Below are 26,722 nucleotides of genomic sequence, written 5' to 3'. Positions count from 1 at the left end.
TTCCGTACATTCTACAAATGGAGTGATTGCCAGCAAGTCATTACTGTAAAATGTTTTAAAATATGTCTGCAGTCTTACTGTTGTAAAATATGTCTGTAGTCATTCCTGGCCATGATAAAAATACAAGAAATAAAAGCAGAAATGTACCATTTGCCTTCATGCCAGTTGCACCATTTAATAAGATAACATTGATCTCTTATTTCAAGTGCCACTGTCCCGTACTGATCACAGATCCGGTGATATCCAAAAAAGAAAATTCCATCCTAAATATCCTCATTCATCATTGCCTGGATGAAGAAAGGTATGACTAATACCTTATTTTGAAAATGTGACCCAGTTCTAGGCTACTCCTCTCCAATCTTGAAAGACATATTGAATGGTGGAAGGATAGAATTATAACATTCACTATTTGAGAGCAAAGAGGAAATATATTTCCGAAATATTAGTTGAACATGGGCAACACTCGTTATTGCATCGTTACATCTGGATTGGTACCATTGTGAAACTAATCAAATGTGAACTACCTTGTGACCATGCTTGCTGGCTTTTCAAGAGATTATCAAAAGAGCAGTTTAAAAAAGATACAAGTTACGGTAACTTTGATGCATATTCATAATAAGGTGGATGGTTTGCCCTTAAAGTTAAAAAAAATATGCCCAAATATAGTGTTCTTTGGGCTAAGCAATGAATCCCGCTGAAATTTAAACTTAAACCAAAGTCGATATTTTGTTGAAGTCCTATACATGCAGATTAAATCCATGCTTACCTCTCCATTCTCAAACGTTATTTCTCTAACCAGTGGAACACATTTATCCTGAGTCCAGGCAAATGCCAGGTCAAAGTTGGTTAACGAACCTAAGTATACCATATCAGGCGTATTCATCTACAGAACAGAGTAACATGTGGACATGAAATTAGAAAAAAATAAAGTGTTATACTGAAACATTCAACCGTGTCACAGCTGCAAGAAACTCCATCTTAATGTTTATCAAAATATGAAGAAAAGGGTGAATTTTGTGGTGAACATAAATTGCGTACTAAGAGTAATTACTGACAAAGTGAGTTATGAACATACCCCAAGTGGCTTGTAAATTATGTTGTCTCCACTATACCTCTCTGGTTTTGCAACGCTCCTAAAACAAAAACGAATTAGAGCAATCAGGACATATATCATGCACAGTAGTTCAAAGCAAGTAGTGCTTTACTTAGAATTAGTCACGGGTAACGTGTAGTGAACAAATGAATTATCCCCTGTACGGCAGTGTCCAATCTATCTCCCTGACCCTTCAAGGAGATAGATGCTTAGGGTTTAAGGGACTAAAGGTAATTGACAAATATTTACCCATTTCCCTTCTAAAATTATAAATTATGAACCCCTAGTTTGTGGGTAGGTTAATCCACATCCTAATAACTATGAGGTTAAAAAACCTAACAGCTTCGTTCATTTCAAAGTGAGACAGTTATGGCCACCCATTACAGTAATTACACTGAAAACAAATATTCCTCATTCACCTCACCAAATCCTATAAAAGATTTTTTAATCATTTCTGATTTCCTTACAAATAACACTTCTTTGGTTTTCTTTCAGAAAACAAAGTGTCACGTTCCGAGCATCATTCTGCTGAATTTCTGGGACACTGTATGAAGGTGCAGAGTTCTGCTGAGAGCGATACAGCCCACAATTTAAACTGAATTGTCTCACATGTGGAATTCATTCTGTTTTGAACATTTGCTAAACAGGTGCAATGTTAGTGATGGCACCCAATCGAAAATAAATCATGGAAATGGCAGAAACTAAGTTTAGATAAACATTAGGGTGATTTTTATGTGGAAACCCCTGCAAAAACTATACTTGTGCTTTTCCTGACAGTTGCTGCGTACAGAGTTCACGGCTGCTATGACTTTGCTGTGCCGACTGCTGGAAACTAGCGGGGCTCATAAAAGAAAACACACTCTGCAGCAACAGTGGTACAGTGAGGATGACGTGAAGATGAGCTAAAACAGGGAAAGGCAATGGAAGGCGAGGAAACTAGGGTACGTCAGTCTGCTCTGATGGGAGACTACGATTTGAGAGGTCACAAGCCTTCACAAGGGACAGGCTCATCAAGGGGCCAGGTGGAATTCATTGCCACAGACGGCTGTGGAAGCCAAGTCATTGGGTATTTTTTTGGGGGAATTTTATATTATTAGAGGCAATTGTACAAGAATAAAGCAATCGACATGAAAGTTATACAAATTTCGTACAGCTTCATTTTTAACATTAATACATAAATCAAAAAAAGAGAATAAAGGAAAGAATGAAGAAAAAGAAGAAAAATGCAAAAGAGAGAGAGAAGAAAAGACCCCTAAACTACCAAAGAATGTTTTGAAGAATTGGTCTGCTTTTTCAGCCAAAACAAACCTATGTTTTCTAAATGTAATGTCTTGGACATGTCAGTAATCCACATCTTCACTGTGGGAACTGTTGTCTTTTTCCAGAATTTCAGTAAGAGTTTTTTCGCAGTTATTAGGCCGTAGTCAAGGAAGCATCTTTGAAGTATCGTTAACTTAGAACAGGCCTCTGACATACCAAAAGTTATTAGTTTTGTATCTGAATACTTAATTTTAAGTGTTTTAGAGAAAATATCGAATATTCCCATCCAGAATTTTTATATCTTTATACAGGATGCAAAGGAATGGGTTAAGGTCGCTTCTTGGAGGTGGCATTTATCACAGATAGGGGAGACAGTTGGGAAGATCTTATTCAATTTAGTCTTTGAATAGTATAGCCTGTGCAGTATTTTAGTAGTATTGCAGGGAGTGCCTGACATTGAGAGAGCAGTAGTATGTAAATTAGGCTTTCCTCCCATATATCTTTTGAAATTAATAAACCAACTCGTCTTCCCATGCTCGCCTATACATCTCAGAAGGTGGGATATCCACATTTAAGAGAGTGTTATAAATGTAAGATATTAATTTACTTGTGTCGGCATGTCTATTCAAACAATCGTCTACTATATCTGGACCCATAAAACGAGTCTTGTGTGTACGTTTTCACATAATCACGGATTTGAAGATATCAGTCTTTGAACATGTGTTGACCGAATTATTAAACTCAGATACGACATGGCAACAATCCTAAAAGGGACAATCAATGTATTTATTTATAAGATGGCTAATCAACATGGGACTGTCGCCAACTAGATTGTGTCCCACCAGCTTCAACACTCATTGATCAAGTTCTGTGATAACTACACTTCCAATGAGGTCACCATTAAATATCTATTCCCCCCCCTCTCCCAGCATAGTTAAGGTACCTCTGCGATCCCCTGAACCACTGAATCAGCCTAAACAGACCTGTACTTTCCTTCATTAGTTTCCTATACAAGTGGAGGCAATGCAAGACTTGTCCTTGTCTGGTATCATTGCTGCCATCTTTCACCTTGTACTATTGTCTTTCATCATTTATCCTGTCCTTCCTTCTGTTCGTTTGCAGACATATTCTTTCTTTGCCACCTTCATGTTACAGACTCTGCACCAGTTTCATCTCTATCGCTTGTCAATTATAATCAATTATAGTCCGTGATCTTTAATTGTTTCTCTTTGGATGCTGCCTGACACAACATTTACTACTGCCATTAGTCAAACAACATATCCCAAAACACAGCCTTAGCAATGGCGGAGAGAGATAGAGAGCAGTTGCATGTCATTCATCGTTTGATCCAAGAGGATTTGAAAGTCCAAGGTGGCTGGAACCCCAATATGGTCTTTCTTCTCAGAGCTGCTATTGTGGGTGTATGAGACATTATCACATCCCTCAGCACATAATCCTGCAAGTGGGAACTTGCCAGTCGGCAACATTAATTCACGGACATCTAAAAGGCCAATAAACCTCAGGGTTTATAAGTGTATCTTTCCTTGAGTTGATGATCTTCCAGCGGCAGTTGATGTTTGTCACAAAATGCTGGAGTAACTCTGCGGGACAGGCAGCATCTCTGGAGAGAAAGAATGGGTGACGTTTTGGGTCAGACCCAAAATGTGACCCACAGATGCTGCTGAATTACTCCAGCATTTTGTGTCTATCTTCAGTGTAAACCAGCATCTGCAGTCCCTTCCTACACAGTCTCTGTATGTCCCTGTGAACAGCCTACAGAACACAGTCCTTTCTGCAGCTGCACACGACAAAGCTTGACAGAGACCACTGCTTTCCTTTACGGATCTTCTTGGCAAACAGACAGTCCATATGAAGGCGGATGGTCATATTATGTGCATCACATCCACCCCGAGAGCAACATATAGTGGGATGGAAACTCCAACTTCGATTGGGAGAACCCTCTCACCAACTAAGCAAGGTCTTGGTGCTAAATTGGGACTGCTGATGACAAGGGATTCTGCCAAAACTCTTTGACAGTCTGCTCAGGGAATCTTAACGGTGGAGATGCACAACTAAGCAAACAATCTGTGACAGTGAAGGCCAATCCCAGTGCACCAGGTGTTGGAAAGAACTGCAGATGCTGGTTTAAATCGAAGGTAGACACAAATGCCACAAAATGCCAGACTGAAGAAGGGTCTCGACCCGAAACATCACCCATTCCCTCTCTCCAGTGATGCTGGCTGTTTTGCTGAGTTACTCGGGCATTTTGTGTCTACCCGTGCATCAGGTGCTAGGTTGTATTATTTAGCATTTAAAGTCATCTGAACCAAGCTGTTCTGATGCATGGTTTGCACAAAGATGGATTCAAGCTCCACACGTGCCTCCTTCAGATCTAGTCTCAATTGTATATTCCTCTGTTCCTTTCTGCACGTGCTTTTCTGACTTCCCCAAATGTTACTTATTTTAGCTTCTGCTATTCCTTGTGGTAGCAAGTTCCACATCTGACCACTTACTGTGTTTTTGCCCAAATCTACTCCAGGATTTATTTGCAGAGGTTTGAGATTTTGGGTATCAGAATCAGAATCAGAATCAGAATGCTTTATTGTCATTGCATGTGTCACATACAACGAGATTACTGTGTCTCTCCATTTAAAAGAACTTCAAACATTCACATTCTCATACTTTTTACACTCCCTCCCTCCCCAAACCCACCCATGGATTCACATTTACATAAATTAACACTGTCTCCCACCCCCCCTCCTTCCCCATAACCCGTTCCCGAGACAGAGTTCAGTTCCAAGATTGCTGATGGGTAAAAGCTGTTCTTGAGTCTGGCAGTGCGTGACTTTAGCGACCTGTACCTTTTTCCTGAGGGCAGCAGTGTGAAAAGGTGGTGACAAGGATGTGTAATGTCTTTCACGATATTGCAGGTCCTGCTGCGGCATCTGGAGTGGTAAATGTCCTCCAGAGTGGGCAGGGGGAGTCCAATGATACCCTGGGCAGTTTTTATCACCCTCTGGAGAGTATCCCCCCCAGAACAAAACTACTTTTACCAATACCATTCATAACTTTAAACACGTGTACTAGGGCCATCTTCAGTCTTCTGTTTTTTTGATTTTTCAAGATTTATACAATCTCAGTTCTGTAAACCTCTCGATATTTTACACACTAATATTATTTAAACTATCGATTAAAAACAAAAAAAATGCTGCATATATTCAGTGCCTATCATCACAGATGCTACCAGACCCACTAAGTATCTTCAGCACTTTGTTTTTATTTCAGGTTTTTGCAGCATCCAGATACATGTTGAAGAACTAAAACCCAAAAGGAGCCAAAACCAAAAAGTCAAAGATCAAACTTTAAGTTCCACCATCGTGACAAATGCTTATTTTGAATTATCTCTCCTACAGTGAGCATTTCTAACTTCACTTTTCCCTTTATCTGCCACGAGTCTTCAATGGTATTAGGCATTCTTCTCCAGTGACAGTTCTCTAGATTTATAGTTCAGGTTTTTCTTTAGAAAACACATTTTTGGGATGTGGAGAGGACGTTTCCTTCTGTGGGAAAACCTAAAATTATTTAAAATTAAAAGATCGCCTATTTAGGACAAGTTTCTTTCACAAAGGGTTGGTCTTTGGAACTTCCTTTCCCATAGATTGATTGAAGCAGAAACCTTGAGTATTAAAGCTGAGGTATATAGATATTGGGGATGAAGAGTTATCACAAATAGTATATGGAGTTGAAACCAGCCACGGTCTTATAAAAGGCAGAGGAGGATGTCCAGGTCGGGTAGCTTTCTGGTGCTAATTCGCATTGACCTTATCCACCCACACTTGCGTTTAAACCCAATTACGCTTGAGTACGTATTTCTCTTTGCCTTTCCCTATAACCTCGCGTGGAACCGCCTCCAATGCCAGACCACCTCTTAAACTCTTTCCCCATTCTTGTGAACTTCCCTGACTTTGCTCCACTATCCATAGCAGTGCTTTTAACAGTCTAAACAGTTTAACAGTTTCTCTCTATACCTAAACCCTTTTAACCTAGTTGAAAAATATTGCGACAAAGGCTTATTTAGAATCACTCCTTTTAACAGCAGTGAGCATCTTTAACTCGACTTAAATACAACTTTAGTGTAGAAGCTATTTTATATTTTCACTATTAAAACCACATTTGTCTTAGCAAAAACAAATGAAAAATACAAAATAATCATTGTTGATGCTATAAAGTATCAAAGGATATGGGATTAATGCAGGAAAGTGGCACTGGTGCAAAAGACCATCCAAGATCTTAGTGATCAACAGAGCAGACATGAAACTCCAAATGGCCTCATCAAGGTTAAATTTTCTAATGATCTTAGAGCAATCTAATTCAATCCATTCTAAGACTGATAAATTACCAGAATAAAGCTGAAATAGGAGGGCACTAATGCCATTTCCATGAAAACAAAGTACAATCGGGAGCACGAGGTATATTTATCCAGTGATGCATGAAGACAGTATTGAGAGGGTGAAACTGGCGAATGGCTTCCTGCATCATTATTTATGGACTCTTCCCACAGAATATAAAAGCTCAGAAATGCAAATTGAAATTCTTTTAAAAATATATTTTCTCACCCTGCAACTTCATTTTATAATACAATTTACAATAAATCGCATGGGAGTGTTTATAAATACACAGAGTACAAATAATATCAGTGCTGCACTGATATGGATACTACTTTTTGCACAGAGGTATCCTGATGATTTTTAAAGGCAGGCTCAGTATCTGTCATAACACGGCTGAGAGAGCACAATTCCTTAGGTATTACTGTGTGACATATGCTGGCAACCCCTATGTAAATTCGCATGTCATATTACAGGATTATATGTTAAGCAAGTTATTTTCCTGACAAAAACAGTCCAATTTTTGCTCTTGATAAGTGTACAACAGCTGCAAACAACACTTAATTATCAGTTAAGTGAAGAGCATTATTAGTTGTCACAAATCCCACTGTGTCTATGTAGCTTGAAGAGATGCAAGCTTTTATTTGAATCATTATTTATTCAAATGCTTAACCCGTGCCTGATAACAGCATATTCAACTGTCTGTTCTCTTTTTAAGCGGATATAGTCAGACTGACATTGATCACTACATCTGTAATTCATATTTGTCTGTATAATATTTTCTCCACAAAATTTGGAATTTCACTGATTGTTTTAAACAAGTTGAGAGAATAAATTATCTTTTTGCTGTGTGTACTGAATAGGTTGCTTCAGAATTCATTTACATTCTTGTCACATAATATGCTTTAAGAATATCTTTTCTCATGTCATTGTATAAACCAAAGTACGCGATATTTCAGCGCAGTGAATCTTATCATACTACACTAAATTTGTAGTATTGGTGGTGATGTGGTGTGATTTCACAAAGCACCATTAATTAAGTTGAAGATCTGAGATGACAGGTTGCCCTAACACAACACCGGGAACACCCACAAGATGGTTGGGGGAAGTAAACAGTAAAGTGATCTTGCACTGTAACAGAGAAGTTCTAGTAAAGACTTTGATGCAGGCTAAACGTCTAAGTTCTCATGCTATGACACTGTATGGTCCATGAAATGTGTAGGATAATAAATTCCTCAAACTCTCAAAAAAGACAATTATTGGAACGTTTAACTAATTCTTACCCAAACGCAGCCAAAAAGACGCAATCATCACGTAAAATATTGGACACTTTCTCATAGACTCTGTAGTTGTCTGAATCTTTCTGCTCAAAAAATCCAATGATGTTTCGCTTGCTGCGCTGTAAAATATAACAGCCAAATAGATATACAAGTTGAACAATTTGGTATTGTTTTAAAGGCAGTGGATCAGTAAAATGATTCACAACCAAGGTAAACACAAATTCCAGAAGACAAATGTTTATTTTGTGAATTAACCAAAACAGCCTAATAATTTGGGATTTGACATTAAATTAATTTAAAGAATTTCTGGAGTGCCTTTCCATACAAGACTATTAATTCCTCCTTGCCTCCCTTGTACCACTATCCTAATTCAGCATGCCAAAACTGCTAATACTTAACAGGTTAGGCATTAATGTTACTCTAGGGTGGCAACCAAACTTTGACTTCCATTTCAGCTGTTCGAAGAAACATAATGCAAATTACCTACTTAGCAGAACAACTAATCAATTAAATACCTCTGTCATGCCATCATGCAAAACTGCTTTTTTGTTCAAAATGACACAAATGACAAATTGCCTCGCTACTATCTGGGGTTGACAAGCGAACCCCAAAGTAGGAATAAAGTGGTGACCCCAACGATGTTCCGTAATTGTTATCAATATTGCAAGGGCAAACACCTTATGTGGCAAGACGTGGAATATGAGTGAAATTCTATTGCAATAAAATAATAATTAATGTTCTATGCAAGAATATGTTCGGATAGCAATACTATACATTGATCTCTGGTCACTTTGTTAGTGATATGTTGATGAAATTCTGACCTTATTTCAATTTACATAAAGTATTCGATTGCAAAAGACTATCAATTACTGAAGTTCAACAACTGTTACATTTCACTGATCAGATGCAGAAATGCTTGGTTGCTTTTAAGGTCATGGATAGGATTGCGGTTCAGGAAGACAAGAATGATTTTAGAGGGATTAACTGGCATTGCTGTTCTAAATTCGCCAAGTTTGTAAGGAACATGTTTGTAACTGCCTCACACTCAAACATTCTAACATTCAACTTAAATATTAGCCAACAAACATTTTCCTGTGTGTACCACTCTCATATCTAAAAAAGCTTGTACAGTAATAATAATAATAATAATAAACTTTACTTATGGGCGCCTTTCAAGAGTCTCAAGGACACCTTACAAAAATTTAGCAATTAGAGGAAAAACATGTAAGCGGAATGAAATAAATAGTAGAGACATGACTAGTACACAAATTAAAGACAGAATTCAATTCAAAACACAATATGAGGCAATTCAAGCACAGATGAAAAGGGAGGGGGACGTGGGGCTATGGATAGGCAGAGGTGAAGAGATAAGTCTTGAGGCGGGACTGGAAGATGTTGAGGGACACGGAATCGCGGATCAGTTGGGGGAGAGAGTTCCAGAGCCTGGAAGCAGCCCTGGAGAAGGCACTGCCCCCAAAACTGCGGAGGTTGGACTTGTGGATGGAGAGGAGACCGGCTGATATGGATCTGAGGGACTGTGAGGTTTGGTAGGGGGAGAGGAGGCCAGTGAGATATGGGGGGGGGCAGATGGTGGAGGGCTTTGTAGGTGAGGACCAGGATTTTGTAGGTGATCCGGTGGAAGATGGTAAGCCAGTGAAGTTGTTTGAGGACTGGAGTGATGTGATGCCAGGATTTGGTGTGGGTGATGAGTCGGGCGGCTGCGTTCTGGACCAGTTGGAGTCGGTTGATGTAGGTGGAGCTGATGCCAAGGAGAAGTGAGTTGCAATAGTCCAGTCGGGAGGAGATGAAGGCATGGATGAGTCTTTCAGCAGCGGGAGGTGTGAGAGAGGGTCTGATTTTGGCGATGTTGCGGAGGTGAAAGAAGGAGGTTTTAATGACATGGCGGATGTGAGGCTCAAGGGAGAGGGTGGAATCAAAGATCACGCCAAGGTTGCGGGCCTGGGGAGATGGGGAGACAGTGGTGCCGTCGATGGTGAGAGTGGGGTTATTGATTTTGCTGAGTGTGGATATGGAGCCTATGAGGAGGAATTCTGTTTTATCGCTGTTGAGTTTGAGGAAGTTATGTTGCATCCAGGTTTTTATAGCTGACAAACAGTTGATATGGGAGAGGGGGGGGGGGGGGGGGGTTGTGTGGGGATTTGGTGCCGAGGTAGATCTGGGTGTCATCGGCGTAACAGTGGAAGTGGCGGAGTATCTGACCAAGGGGGAGGATGTAGATGATGAAGAGGAGGGGGCTGAGTACGGAGCCTTGGGGAACGCCTTGAGTGACTGTGGCTGTAGCAGAGGTGTGGTTATGGAGAGAGATGAAGTGGGATCTGTTGGAAAGGTAGGAACAGAGCCAGCTGAGTGCAGAACCTTCAATGCCAAGGTCCCCAAGTCTGGTAAGCAGGATGTTATGGTTCACTGTATCGAAGGCTGCACTCAGGTCGAGGAGGATGAGGATGTTGAGGGAACCAGTGTCAGCAGAGGTGAGGAGGTCGTTGAGGCCTTTGAGGAGAGCAGTTTCTGTGCTATGGAGGGGGCGAAAGCCAGATTGGAGGGGTCTAGGATACTAGTAATCTAGGATACATTTATTGTGGAAAGATGCAACTTCTTTAGCACTGGCATGGCAAATTGGTTCACAGGAAGTTCAATTGTCTCTTCATTGGTGAAGTTACACATGAATCATGCATTTTCTGAGAACTTTATTTCCACAGTGGAGCACCAATGCGTAATTATTTACAATGCATTCCAACTACATTACTCCCTTATTGTGGATTCTGCGTTGTAATTAATGATGCCCTTCAATAGCATTTGCTGATGCACATAATACAAAAAATGCTTCTTTAACACCTTCATGTTCTAATCTCCTACTTCTGTTATCCTATTCCATTTGACAGATACAGTGCCCTCCATCATTCATTTATTTACCTCTGTACTTCACAATTTGAGATTTGTAATAGAAAAAAAATCACATGTGGTTAGAGTGCACATTGTCAGATTTAGTAATGGATATTTTTATACATTTTGGTTTCACCATGTAGAAATTACAGCTGTTTTTATACATAGTCTCCCCATTTCAGGGCACCATAATGTTTGGGACACAGGGCTTTACAGGCGTTTGTAATGGGTCAGATGTGATTAATTGCCTCCTTAATGCAGGTAGAAAAGGTCTCAGCACCTACTCTTTCCATCACCTTTGGAAACTTTTATTGCTGTTTATCAACATGAGGACCAAAGTTGTGCCAATGAAAGTCAAAGAAGCCATAATGAGACTGAGAAACAAGAATAAAACTGTTAGAGACATCAGCCAAACCTTAGGCTTACCAAAATCAACTGTTTGCAACATCATTGAGAAGAAAGAGAGCACTGGTGAGCTTACTAATCGCAAAGGGACTGGCAGGCCAATGAAGACCTCCACAGCTGATGACAGAAGAATTCTCTCTATAATAAAGAAAAACCTCCAAACACTTGTCCGACAGATCAGAAACACTCTTCAGGAGCGGAATTGTCAATGGCCACTGTTTGCAGAAGACTTCATGAACAGAAACACAGAGGCTACACTTCAAGATGCATTAGTTAGACGCATAAATAGGATGGCTGGGTTACAGTTTGCCAAGAAGTACTTAAAAGAGCAACCACAGTTCTGGAAAAAGGTCTCGTGGACAGATGAGATGAATATTAACTTATGTCAGAGTGATGGCAAGAGCAAAGTATGGAGGAGAGAAGGAACTACCCAAGATCCAAAGCATACCACATCATCTGTGAAACACAGTGGTGGGGGTGTTATGGCCTGGGCATGTATGGCTGCTGAAGGTACTGGCTCACTTATCTTCATTGATGATACAACTGCTGATGGTAGCAGCATAATGAATTCTGAAATGTATAGACACATCCTATCTGCTCAAGTTCAAACAAATGGCTCAAAACTCATCGGCCGCAAGACAATGATCCCAAACATACTGCCAAAGCAACAAAGGAGTTTTTCCAAAGTTAAAAAATGGTCAATTCTTGAGTGGCCAAGTTATTCACCCACTCTGAACCCAATTGAGCATGCCTTTTATATGCTGAAGAGAAATCTGAAGGGGATTAGTCCCCAAAACAAGCATAAACTAAAGATGGCTGCAATACAGGCCTGGCAGAGAATCACCAGAGAAGACACCCAGCAACTGGTGATGTCCATGAATCGCAGACTTCAAGCAGTCATTGCATGCAAAGGATATGCAACAAAATACTAAACATGACCACTTTCATTTACATGACATTGCTGTGTCCCAAACATTATGGTGCCCTGAAATGGGGGGACTGTGTATGAACACTGCTGTAATTTCTACATGGTGAAACAAAAATGTATAAAAATCGCCTTTATTAAAATCTGACAATGTGCACAATGTGCAAAACTACATGTGATTTTTTTTCTATTACAAATCGCACAGAGGCAAATAAATAAATGATGGGTCTTTGTCCCAAATATTATGGAGGGCATTGGATTCTGCTATCCGTCAATTTGTAGAAGATATGGCTGCAGACTATCCACTAGTAGATTTTACACTCAGAAGATCAAAGATTTCATGGGATGCACAGTTCTCTTGTTTTGGCAGATGGGAAACGGGAGACACCGTGATAAAGGCTAGTGAACTAACCCTAAAGCACCAATATGATATCAACTAGAAAATGCTTCTGGTTCTGTCAGTTTCTTCCCTTTTTCCTGCATATTCACCAGAATAGAAGAAAATTGTTATTGAAAAGATAGAGGAACAAGAAACTACCATGACAGTAAATACTGACAGTGAGGGGAAGATGAAGTCAGACTCGTGCACACCTACGACCTTTTGCCCAGTGTTCTTCAGTGCAAATACGTCCACCTTTGTCTGTACATTTTGCTTATTTTCTCTGATGCTTCCCGTTAAAACAAAATGGTGTCATAATGGTTAAATTACTGAAGTAGTAATCTAGTGGCTAAGGCGAACAATCAGAAGCACAACTTCAAATTCCAACACACAAATGGAGAATATCAATTTTAGAGGAATTTAGAGGGAAAAAAAATCTAGCTGGTGAGTGGCGATTGTAAAACTACCAGAATATTATAAAGTCTCATTTAGTAATACAGTACAAACTTTCTCCAGGGAGAACACTTGGTGCCGTTACCCACTCTGATTCAGGTACATTACCGGCAGTAACAGGACACAATCCTGGTTCTCCTCCGAAGTGACCTCTGGCAAGCTATGAAAAACTATAATATTTAAAAACAACAAAAATAAACCTAGATAAACTACCTGGCAACAACCCGGCACCAGATTGGGACATGGATGAGTTGCTTTTGGTCTGGGAATCTTGCAAAATCTGTTTCATAAGAGCCCGAGGACTGATGTCAAAAGTGAAAGACTTGTTCCAGAGTAGTCATACAATGACGGACATCAACTCAAATACTGGTGTGGAAACTGCGACTGAATTAACACTTACTCTTCTCCCTCAACCAATGACCTATTTCTCTGCTATGACATTAGTTGGAAATATGCACCAGTGTTGCCTAAGTCGATGAGATCTTCGTTGTTTAGTTTAGTTTGATTTGATTTATTGTCATGAGCACCAAGGTTTTACGAAAAGCTTTTTGTTGCTCACAGTCAGCGGAAAGATTACAATCGAGCTCACAATGTACAGATACAGGACAAAGGGAATAATGTGTGGTGCAAGATAAAGTCCAGTAAAATCCAATTATAGATAACCCTAGGGGGTGCCAATGAGGTAGATAGTAGCTCAGGACCGCTCTCCAGTTGTTAGCTGGATGGTTCAGTTGCCTGATAACAGCTGGGAAGAAACTGTCCCTGAATCTGCAGGTGTGCGTTTTCAAAGTTTTGTACCTGTTGCCTGGCACAAAAGAAGAGAAGAGGAGTATCCAGGGTGAGACTCGTCCTTGATTATGCTGGTGGCCTTGCCAAGGCCGCATGGCGTGTAGATGGAATCAATGGAAGGGAGATTGGTTTGTCTGAGGGTCTAGACTGCGTTCACAATTCTCTGCAACTTGCAGCCTTGGATGGAGCTGTTCACAAAGCATGTTATCGGGATGCATCACATTATGATTGCTAGACTTGCTTTGTTTGGAATCATAAATAAACCTATTTAACCCAAACTAACCTAACTCCAGTTAAAATTCCATTTGGAATATTTTGGAGGACCAGGAAACCAAGAACTAGTTGAAACAAGAGAGTATTTGCAAGTGTACCAGTCACACGGTATTCATGGAGACAAACCAGTAGCTTCACACAGAGGATATATTGCCTGGCACTAACATATTGCGTGGTATCTATTCAGAATGGACATGGCAACTCAAAGCTGGGCATCTATGTGCAAGTTGGACCGGCGGAAGAGGCAGAATTGAAATTTTCTCCCAGTCTCCGAAACGCCATGATTCAACATGTCCATCTTACATGATAAGGCTGAAGTAATTACATGCATTTTCAACTAGAAGTACCAAGTGATGATCCAACCTGCCTTCTTCCAAAGATCACCAGCATCATGGGACAGGTGTTTAACAAAGTTTACTCACTCTACTTCACATCAAGAAAAAGCTCAGAGCTTTGGATAAAGCAAGGCCCACCTTAGATAGAAATATCACAAAATGAAAAGCCTCTGCATATATGTTGTAAAACCTGCCAGTATGTTGGATTTAATAGGAATATGAGGGGTAACTTTTTCCATAGAGGGTGTTGGGGGTATGGAACAAGCTGCCAGAGGAGGTAGTTGAGGCAGGGACTATCCAAACATTTAAGATACAGTTAGACAGGTGCATGGATAGGACAGGTTTGGAGGGATATGGACCAAACGCAGGCAGGTAGGACTAGTGTAACTGGGACATGTGGGCAAGTTGGGCTGTTTCCACGCTGTATGACTCTATGACTCTAAAGACCGTTGCCAACAAATGTCTCGCCATCTATTCTTGACATATAACAGCTTTACCACCTTAATGGCAATTTTCCTCCAAGTACATTGCTAAGTTTCATGGTGAGGATTGGGGAGGGGTGTGTGGCCAGGTTTGCCTAGAAAATATTCCAGCATTTTGTCTCCACAATGCTCTAGTTTACAAAATTGCAAAGGTTCAGGGCTCAGAGATAAGAAGTCTTTTTTTCAACTTAAATGGGCCACACTTACTTCTAAATTATGCTCTACAATTCTGTTTCTGAATCTCCTAAAATTCTCTCCACTATTTCGACTGTACAAATCAGGACTGCGATGGAGCAAATCCCACTTGCTTAGATGCGTGCAACTCCATCAACTCTCAAAAATACACCTTCAAGTTCACATATACTAGTTTGACTGGCAACACTTTTATGTGCCTAACATCCATTGCTTCTTCCGATGGTACTCGACTCATCGTACCCATCTCAAAAGCAGTCCCAAAACTAGCAATATCTACTATCTTGAAGGAACAGATGCAGATGAATGGAAACGAGAACTCAACTATGTGCCGGAATCATTTTGTGCTTATTTTAGTTGATGTGAAAATGGTTTGGATTAGTTTGGGACATTCTGGTACGACCTGCTATGTTATCTACGTCAGCTTAACTGTGTTAATGCCAGGGGGGCAGAGTGAGTTTTAAAGTATCAATTTCAAGACTGACAGCATCAGACATCAGCTCAGAATGTGCTTTCATAAATGTTGGCTTCCAGCTTGCCTTGATGCCATGGTCAGGCAAGTACACATCTTGGGCTTGGAATGGCTTTTATTGGTGTCAGGTCTGACTTGGTGGCTGTGTCCAAGTGGAATATTCTCCAAGTTGCTCCAAGTCATGTCACATAAGGAAAAAAAACTATGGTTAGATTGGGTTTGAATTTTATGCCTTTGCTTGCCTCAATTGCACACTTGGAACTCCCTTCATTTGGAAAGATAATCACCATTCCTTCATCACCATCAATTCTAAACCCTGGAATTTTCTCCCCAACCCTGAGAGCAGCTTCACCAGAAATACAGTAGCAGTACTAGCTGAGGCTCACTATCATGTTTAAAGAGGAATTGATGATGGGGGATATACGATGCCTACAGTCCCTGAATGAATGTATCGAGAAATGAAATACATTAAATTACAATGTTCAAGAAAGGGAGTCGAGAGCAGAGAAGCACTCGGAACAATGAGAAATTAGTGAGAATATGCGTGCCCCTGACCCCCAAATTGGAGTCTAAGGAGAAGACAGCCTATGGTTTTGAGTCTTGGAACATGCTGTGCATGGGAATTATTTGAAAATAATGTGTAAAAAAAAAGGTTTTCCTGTTATAGTCAGAGTTGTGCAGCAAGAAAACAGGCCTACTTTGTCCAATGTTCAAATTGGCCCATTGAACTAGTCGCATTTGAATGGATTTGGCACTATCTATATATCTGTCCAAATGATTTTTTTTAAAGTCATAATTGCATCTGCTTCTATGGCTTCCTCTGGCAACTCATTCCAAATACACTCCGAGTGAAATCATTGCCTCAGAGGTCCCTCTGAAATCTCTCTCCTCTCACCTCAAGCCTATGGCCTCTAGTTTTAGAATCCTCTATCCTGAGAAAAATACTATAAGCCTTCACTTTATTCATTCATGTCCCTCATAGTCTTGTACATCTCCAGAAGTATACCCTCAGCCTCCTGAAAAAAACCTCTCCCTATAACTCGAGCCTGAAAGCCCTGTTAACATCCGTAGAATCTCTTCTGCACCCTTTCTAACTTGACATCCTTCCTGTAACTGAGCAACCAAATCTGCATGCACTACTCCAAGTGTGGTCTCACCAATGACTTGTACATTTGCATCATATTGTCCTGAATTTAATACTTTTCGCAATGAAGGCAGGCGTGCCAAACGCCTTCTTTAACACAGTGTCCACATGACTCACCACTTATAAGGAACCGTATCCTTTTTAGTTCTTGTACAGATCTCTTTGTTCTTTATATTTAAGAGGGAGTTAGATGTGGCCCTTGTGGGTAAAGGGATCAGGGGGTATGGAGAGAAGGCAGGTACAGGATACTGAGTTGGATGAGTAATTGAGTAATGAGGAAAGTATTGAGTAATGAGGAAGGGTTAGTTAGCAGTCTTGTTGTACGTGGCCCCTTGGGCAAGAGTGACCATAATATGGTTGAGTTCTTCATTAGGATGGAGAGTGACATTGTTAATTCAGAAACAAGGGTCCTGAACTTAAAGAAAGGTGACTTTGAGGGTATGAGATGTGAATTGGCCAAGATAGACTGGCCAATGATTCTTAAAGGGTTGACGGTGGATATGCAATGGAAGGCATTTAAAAACTGCATGGATGAACTACAACAAGTGTTCATCCCAGTTTGGCAAAAGAATAAATCAGGGAAGGTAGTGCATCCGTGGATAACAAGGGAAATCAGGGATAGTATCAAAACAAAAGAGGAAGCCTACAAATTAGCCAGAAAAAGCAGCCTACCAGAGGACTGGGAGAAATTCAGAGTCCAGCAGAGGAGGACAAAAGGCTTAATTAGGAAAGGGAAAATAGATTATGAAAGAAAACTGGCAGGGAACATAAAAACTGACTGCAAAAGTTTTTATAGATATGTCAAGAGGAAAAGATTAGTTAAAACAAATGTAGGTCCCTTGCAGTCTGAAACAGGTGAATTGATCATGGGGAACAAGGACATGGCAGACCAATTGAATAATTACTTCGGTTCTGTCTTCACCAAGGAAGACATAAATAATCTGCCGGAAATAGCAAGGTACCGGGGGTTAAATGAGATGGAGGAACTGAGTGAAATCCAGGTTAGCCGGGAAGTGGTGTTAGGTAAATTGAATGGATTAAAGGCCGATAAATCCCCAGGGCCGGATAAGTTGCATCCCAGGGTACTTAAGGAAGTAGCCGCAGAAATAGTGGATGCATTAGTGATAATTTTTCAAAACTCTTTAGATTCTGGAGTAGTTCCTGAGGACTGGAGGGTAGCTAATGTAACCCCACTTTTTAAAAAGGGAGGGAGAGAGAAAACGGGGAATTACAGACCAATTAGTCTAGCATCGGTGGTGGAGAAAATTCTGGAGTCAGTTATTAAAGATGGGATAGCAGCACATTTGGAAAGTGGTGAGTTCATTGGACAAAGTCAGCATGGATTTATGAAAGGTAAATCATGTCTGACGAATCTTATAGAATTTTTCGAGGATGTAACTAGCAGAGTGGATAAGGGAGAACCAGTGGATGTGTTATATCTGGACTTTCAGAAGGCTTTTGACAAGGTCCCACATAAGAGATTAGCATACAAACTTAAAGCACATGGTATTGGGGGTTCAGTATTGATGTGGATAGAGAACTGGCTGGCAGACAGGAAGCAAAGAGTAGGAGTAAACGGGTCCTTTTCAGAATGGCAGGCAGTGACTAGTGGGGTACCGCAAGGCTCAGTGCTGGGACCCCAGCTATTTACAATATATATTAATGATCTGGATGAGGGAATTGAATGCAACATCTCCAAGTTTGCGGATGAAGCTGGGGGGCTGTGTTAGCTGTGAGGAGGATGCTAGGAGGCTGCAAGGTGACTTGGATAGGTTGGGTGAGTGGGCAAAGGCATGGCAGATGCAGTATAATGTGGATAAATGTGAGGTTATCCACTTTGGTGGCAAAAACAGGAAAGTAGACTATTATCTGAATGGTGGCCGATTAGGAAAAGGGGAGATGCAACGAGACCTGGGTGTCATGGTACACCAGTCATTGAAAGTAGGAATGCAGGTGCAGCAGGCAGTGAAGAAAGCAAATGGTATGTTAGCATTCATAGCAAAAGGATTTGAGTATAAGAGCAGGAAGGTTCTACTGCAGTTGTACAGGGTCTTGGTGAGACCACACCTGGAGTATTGCGTACAGTTTTGGTCTCCTAATCTGAGGAAAGACATTCTTGCCATAGAGGGAGTACAGAGAAGGTTCACCAGACTGATTCCTGGGATGGCAGGACTTTCATATGAGGAAAGACTGGATAGACTCGGCTTGTACACGTTGGAATTCAGAAGACTGAGGGGGGATCTTATAGAAACTTACAAAATTCTTAAGGGGTTGGACAGGCTAGATGCAGGAAGATTATTCCCGATGTTGGGGAAGTCCAGAACTAGGGGTCACAGTTTAAGGATAAGAGGGAAGACTTTTAGGACCGGGATGAGGAAATCATTTTTTACACAGAGAGTGGTGAATCTGTGGAATTCTCTGCCACAGAAGGTAGTTGAGGCCAGTTCATTGGCTATATTTAAGAGGGAGTTAGATGTGGCCCTTGTGGCTAAAGGGATCAGGGGGTATGGAGAGAAGGCAGGGATGGGATACTGAGTTGGATGATCAGCCATGATCATATCAAATGGCGGTGCAGGCTCGAAGGGCCGAATGGCCTACTCCTGCACCTATTTTCTATGTTTCTATGATCAGCCATGATCATATTGAATGGCGGTGCCGGCTCGAAGGGCCGAATGGCCTACTCCTGCACCTATTTTCTATGTTTCAACACTCTTCAGGGTTCTACCTTTTCTATGTTCAAGTCCTGACCTGGTCTGACATACCAAAGTGCAACACCTTACATTTGTTAAGGGTTAAATTCCATTCACCCTTCCTTGATCCATCTTCCCCACAGATCTAGATCTTGTTGTAAACTTGGATATCCTTCCTCAATGTCCACTACACCACCATATTTGGGGTTATCTGCAAATTTATTAACAATATTAACTGCATTGTCATCAAATCATAACAGACAGCAGGGGACCCAGTTCTGACCACTGGTCACATGCCTCCATTCAGAAAAATAACCCTCCACATCTACACTTTGACTCATTCCTCCCAATCAATTTTAAATTCAATAGACTAGTTCGCCTTGGATTCCAGGCAAGCCTACCAATCGGGATCGTCAAAGGCCTTGCTAAAGTCCATATAGACAATGTCCACCGCCTTACCCTCATCCAATCTTTTCCACAAAACAAAAATCATATTTGAGAGACATAATTTCCTGCACACAAAGCCATTATGTTAAGTCTTAGTTCTTGAGAATCCAAGCCTGCACTTGCACTATCTGAAATAAGCTTGTATTTTAAAAATTGAGTAAATGCAACGGGTTAAAATGTTTCCTTCTATGCTGTACCTTTCTTAAGACATAGGAGCAGAATTAGGCCAATCAGCCCATCAAGTGTATTCTGCCATTCTATCCTGGCTGATCTATTGTTCCTTATTTTTCGTCTATCTACCCAATTCCTCTGCCTTCTTCCTGTAAAGTATAATGCCCTTGCTATTCAAGAATTTAGCAATCTCCGCTTTAAAAATACCCAACATTTTGGTCTCCACTGTTGTCTGTGGCAATGAATTCCACTGATTCACCACCCTCTGGCTAAAGATATTCCCTCCCAGACGAGACCATTATTGTATAATTATGGTGTGCAATACATGGCAAATTAAAGCCATATAAATAGTAATAAATTGAATGATGTCCTGATTTGGTTGATAATCTGAGCATCTGCAAATATTCTTACAATCCCCTTCCCCAATTCAACTAAATGGACTGCAGAATACATATCTGGTCTGTTTGGATTAGGCCTAATATTTCTTGTACTCGATTGGAAACTTGAATTGACCAGATTGCATCCTTCCTGAAGAGTTGATTCCTCGTACCCTGGCGTTTTACTATATCCAGTACCATGAACAACCGAAATACAGGAATGGTCAGCCATTTTTTATTCTCATCAAAAATGGGGGGTTATAAGTGATTATGATCGGTAACTTCTTGCATTTAAAAAAAATTGTTGACAGTTTTTTTAGATAACATGCAGGCAGAGATTAGTTTAACGATATTATGTTCAGCACAGATTCTGTGGGACGAAGAGTCTACTCCCTTGCTGTACTGTCCTATGCTGTAAAGTACAAATTAGGTCTAAAACTAATTGAACAAACTGTTGGAATTAACTATTATTTGTTTTTATCATGACTGAAGTGACAACTAAAAAAAATCACTTTTGGGGGGAAAAATTTGGATCATTAATTCGTAACATGAAAAAAATCAACCTGCCCGAGAAAACTTTTGAGTTCAGATAAAGTTCCTCCGTTGCGGTATGTAAACTTACGTCAAGTGTTTCCATTTCATTCAGGTTCAGAATCTCTTGAACAGGATCATTTTTCTGTTGCTTGACAAAATCTGCAAGTGCGCTCACCGATCTTTGACCTCTGTATTCTCTCTTCATCATCATTCCATTCCTGAATAATTTCAATGTTGGGTACTTACTTATTCGATATCTTTGTGCTATATCCGCTGCAAAAAGGTATCAGAAAAGAAAAGTAAAATTAATTTAACAGACATAAAATGAAGCATCATGATTTCAGAAGGAGTCATACAGCTCTTGTCCCCACCAACATGTTGCCCCTTTCTGCCCATCTATGTCTAAGAAGCCCACTTCCTAGACATAAAACCAGTCTGCTCAAAAGGGAAATAAAGTCAGTAAACTGGCTCTAAGGTTGACTACATGCAGTCCACATGCTTAAATATCTAATTAAATTTAAATAATACACTTAAAACAGGGCATAATAAACAAATTATTTTCCAATTTTTAATGATTGCCAAGGTCTGTATATGGCCTTGTTCTGCAGTTCATCTAAAATTCGAAATAGTTCTTACCAGTAACTAATGGTAGTTGTATTAAAATAATTAAATATACCCTTTGTAAACTGAGTAAATTAAAAAGTACAAATATAAATCCAGGTTAGCAGATAGAAGAGTCTCCAACTGCTGTTAAGTGTTTGTGGATTGCCTTACTGCAAGAAAACATTTTATTCCCATTTAACTTTTAACAGACATTCTCCAAGTAGTACATGAGATTAATTTGTCCCAATTCTGAAAAGTCTCTTTACTTCAACTCTGAGAATTTCAGGAAACATTTCACATTAACTAAACTGGTTGAATACAGTTTAGTGAAGTCAATCTAGTTTGTTGATTTTGTGTACCATTTTGATAGTTACATGACATTGGAACAGAACTGCCATAATTTCTATTGGCTTACAATAGGCCCAATATGAGAAGTCCAAAATTAAGCACGTGAACTAACAGAATGACATTGTCAGTGTCAGAAATATCCCCTCTTTGGTGTGACATGTAGCATGGCCTTGCCTTGTACACAATAATGAAATAATGATTGCAGCAAAGGATATACACAAAAAGCTGGAGAAACTCAGCGGGTCTGACAGCGTTTCTGGAGAAAAGGAATAGGTGAAATTTCGGGTTGGGAACCTTTTTCACACCCGAAACGTAACCTATTCCTTTTCATCGGAGATGCTGTCTGTCCTGCTGAGTTACTCCAGTTTTTTGTGTGTATCTTCAGTTTAAACCAGCATCTGCAGTTCCTTCCTACACAAAATGATTGAAGCACCCTGACAAGTTACCATAACTAATTCAGATTATTTTGTTCATGGAAGAGCTGGATTCAAAAATTATGTACAATACAATTGGAGCTTCTAAAACACCGAACTTGCAGATGAGCACTAAATCTCAATTTCAGAGAATACATAAGGTAGGGACCTCCCTTTCACCAAAACTTTGCTTATGTCCAGGAACAAGACTCGATTTGTAATTAATTACTGGGAATTTAGGGTGGTTAGAAGTAATAATACAGTATAGCCATAGTTTCTGGATTATTTAATGTTCAGAAATAATATTGCATCAAAACATTATTTTCTTATACTACAACTGCTCCATTAATGTTGCATATTTAGTTACTCTAGACAACAGTATGGCACAAGAAAGTTACTCTAGAATAGTATGGCACAAGAAAAGGTCCATCAGCCCACAATGTCTATATGGAACATGATGCCAAAGCCAATTCTTATCTGCCTGCACATACTCCATATCCCTCCATTCCCTGCATTTCCATATGCCTACCCAAATGTCACTTAAATTACACTATTGTATCTACCTCACCATAATCCATGGCAGCGCATTCCACACACTCACCGCCATCTAAAAAAACAAAACTTGCCCCGCATATCTCCTTTAAACTTTGCTCTTCTCACCTCACAGCAATGCCCTCTAGTATTTGATTTTTCATCCAAGGGAAAAACAGTTCTGGTTACCTATCCTATCTATGCCTCTCATACAGTTATATATCAGGTCTCCCCGTAACCTTTGGTTGGAACAATCCAAGTCTGTGCAACTGCCCACTAGAGCCCACACCCCCTCATCCAGACATCATTCCTCTACACCATTTCCAAAGCCTCTACATCCTCCCTGTAACGTGGTGACCAGTACTGCACGCAATACACCAAATGCAGCCTAACAAAAGTACTACATAATACTATAAAACTGCATCATAACATCCTGACGTATACTCTTAATGCCCTAACTTATGAAAGCAAGCATACTATATACCTTCTTTACCACTCTATCGCATTGTGTTGCTACTTACAGGATTATGGACTTGGACTCCAAGATCCCTCTGTATATCAATGCTATTAAGAGTCATGCCATCAATTATATATTTTCCCCTTATAATTCACCTCAAAGTGCAGCACATCTTTCGCTGATCTACATCTCACTGTATACTTTGACAGTTGTCTTCACTGTCCGCAACCCCAGCAATTTTGATTTTCTGCAAACTCGTCTAAATTTACATCCAAGTCACCAATATATATATATATATATATATATATATATATATATATATATATATATATATATATATATATATATATATATATATATATATATATATATATATATATATATATATATATATATATATATATATATATATATATATATATATATATATATATATATATATATATCTCACAACATCAGAGGTCCCAGCATAGATCCCCGCAGGACCACTTGTCACAAATCTCCAGCCTGGATATTATCTGTAATGCAATGACCAAAATTGTACAGTCATATAGCTGTATCATTTAGAGTGCCGTGAAAAAAAAAATTGACATTGTGTAACAGCGAGCTTCTTCAAATAAATTCATAAATTACGGGTTTACCCATTACAGTTTATTGCAAATATCCCATTCACCACTTTACCCACCTTCTTTATCTACCTGCCCTGTTAATTTCAGTCGTGCACACCTCGATAGCCCATTCATTTCTTCCTCTCAGCTAGACCTTTTTTTACTTATTAACAAAGACTTTGTCAATTTTGGTATCAGCTACAAACTATTTTATTGTGGCCCTTATATACAAGAGTGAATAAACAAACAGAGAATAAGCACGCATGTGGTATCCAATCACCAAAATTCTCATTGAAAATTCAATAACAGTGACAATATGGACATAAAGGTAATCGGCCTGTGACATTTGGCAACCTTTAAAATAGAATGGTGGTTAAAAAAATATATTATTGTTTGATACCACATAGTAAACAGAGACTATTGTTTAGGAAGGAACTTCAGATGCTGGTTTAAACCGACGATAGACACAAAATGCTGGAAAAATCTCTGGAGAAGGAATGGGTAATGTTTTGGGTTGAGACCCTTCTTCAGACAATTGTTTAGATATTTTCACATTTTATATTCAACCTCGTCGATTTATATTGTTTGGTTACTCACCATGTTGGTCACAATCAACCCGAGCAAAGACCACGTGCTTTTGATCTGGAAATTCCTCTTTTACAACTGTAGAGGCCTCTTCAAAGATCGGATGTAGCATTTGACTGAATCTACACCTAATGATACAAAAGTATATTCCACAGTCAAAAGCAACACGTTTTTCTTATTACTCATTATTTTGAGTTCTATCTTACTTTTTGTAGATTAACCATATTAATCCATGCCTATATAATCTCCACAACACATATTATGCGTGCTACACATTCCACCTAGCAATCCAGTCCGGGTTTTGGGCATCATGAGTGCTGTACACTTGACAGCCTGTCGTTTTGTTACTGCGGTTTTAGAACGCAAGCTGATCCGATATGCACAGCTGTGTATGATGCTCTCTCCTTGAAATCTTAATAAAACACTTTTATTAAGAGGTCTACTCTAAACTTTGTAATGGATCTCTTACAAACACCTTTAAGGTAGGCAGCATCTCTGGTGAACCTGGATAGGGGATGTTTCGGGCTGGGACCCTTCTTCAGACTGATTGCGGTGGTGGGGGTGGGGACCGAAAGCTAGAAGTGGGGGGCAGGATAAATCTTGGCAATTGATGGGTGGGTACAGACAAGAAAGGTTTCTGATATGTAAAAGGCTAGACAAAAGCCAGATATGAAAAGACAAGAGGTGTGAGATACAGATAGAAGAGTTGTGAATTATGAAGCTAGGGGAATGTTGCATGTTGTTCCATTGTTTAAAAAGGGTTCTAAGAGTAAACTTAGCAATTATAGACCTGTTAGTTTGACTTCAGTGGTGGGCAAATTAATGGAAAAGATACTTAGAGATAATATATATAAGCATCTGGATAAACAGGGTCTGATTAGGAACAGTCAACATGGATTTGTGCCTGGAAGGTCATGTTTGACTAATCTTCTTGAATTTTTTGAAGAGGTTACTAGGGAAATTGACGAGGGTAAAGCAGTGGATGTTGTCTATATGGACTTTAGTAAGGCCTTTGACAAGGTTCCTCATGGAAGGTTGGTTAAGAAGATTCAACTGTTGGGTATAAATGCAGGAATAGCAAGATGGATTCAACAGTAGCTGAATGGGAGAAGCCAGAGGGTAATGGTGGATGGCTGTTTGTCGGGTTGGAGGCAGGTGACTAGTGGGGTGCCGCAGGGATCTGTGTTGGGTCCTTTGTTGTTTGTCATGTACATCAATGATCTGGATGAAGGGGTGGTAAATTGGATTAGTAAGTATGCAGATGATACCAAGATAGGGGGTGTTGTGGATAATGAAGAGGATTTCCAAAGTCTACAGAGTGATTTAGGCCATTTGGAAAAATGGGCTGAAAGATGGCAGATGGAGTTTAATGCTGATAAATGTGAGGTGCTACACCTTGGCAGGACAAATCAAAATAGGACGTACATGGTAAATGGTAGGGAATTGAAGAATACAGTTGAACAGAGGGATCTGGGAATAACCGTGCATAGTTCCTTGAAGGTGGAATCTCATATAGATAGGGTGGTAAAGAAAGCTTTTGGTATGCTAGCCTTTATAAATCAGAGCATTGAGTATAGAAGCTAGGATGTAATGTTAAAATTGTACAAGGCATTGGTGAGACCAAATCTGGAGTATGGTGTACAATTTTGGTCGCCCAATTATAGGAAGGATGTCAATAAAATAGAGAGAGTACAGAGGAGATTTACTAGAATGTTGCCTGGGTTTCAACAACTAAGTTACAGAGATAGGTTGAATAAGTTAGGTCTTTATTCTCTGGAGCGCAGAAGGTTAAGGGGGGACTTGATAGAGGTCTTTAAAATGATGAGAGGGATAGACAGAGTTGATGTGGACAAGCTTTTCCCTTTGAGAATAGGGAAGATTCAAACAAGAGGACATGACTTCAGAATTAAGGGACAGAAGTTTAGGGGTAACATGAGGGGGAACTTCTTTACTCAGAGAGTGTAGGCGGTGTGGAATGAGCTTCCAGTGGAAGTGGTGGCGGCAGGTTCGTTGGTATCATTTAAAAATAAATTGGATAGGCATATGGATGAGAAGGGAATGGAGGATTATGGTACGAATGCAGGCAGGTGGGACTAAGGGAAAAAAGTTGTTCGGCACGGACTTGTAGGGCCGAGATGGCCTGTTTCCGTGCTGTAATTGTTATATGGTTATATGGGAAGGAATGTAGAT

General features: G+C 39.9%; 1 protein-coding gene across 1 annotated transcript in view; it reads right to left on the bottom strand.

Annotated features, from left to right (window-relative positions):
• erp44 (endoplasmic reticulum protein 44) overlaps window positions 1–26,722 on the bottom strand; it is a 75,035-nt gene that overhangs the window by 10,674 nt on the left and 37,639 nt on the right. The window contains exons 4-8 of the mRNA XM_033043076.1: window positions 24,545–24,660; window positions 21,076–21,260; window positions 8,022–8,137; window positions 1,076–1,133; window positions 767–883 (exon numbers count right to left, since the gene is read on the bottom strand). Coding sequence (XP_032898967.1) covers window positions 767–883; window positions 1,076–1,133; window positions 8,022–8,137; window positions 21,076–21,260; window positions 24,545–24,660 — 592 coding nt within the window. The remainder of the gene's footprint in view (window positions 1–766; window positions 884–1,075; window positions 1,134–8,021; window positions 8,138–21,075; window positions 21,261–24,544; window positions 24,661–26,722) is intronic.

The sequence above is a fragment of the Amblyraja radiata genome, chromosome 2 (assembly GCF_010909765.2).
Source record: "Amblyraja radiata isolate CabotCenter1 chromosome 2, sAmbRad1.1.pri, whole genome shotgun sequence".
Taxonomy (NCBI): domain Eukaryota; kingdom Metazoa; phylum Chordata; class Chondrichthyes; order Rajiformes; family Rajidae; genus Amblyraja; species Amblyraja radiata.
This window is presented reverse-complemented; position numbering and strand designations above follow the sequence as displayed.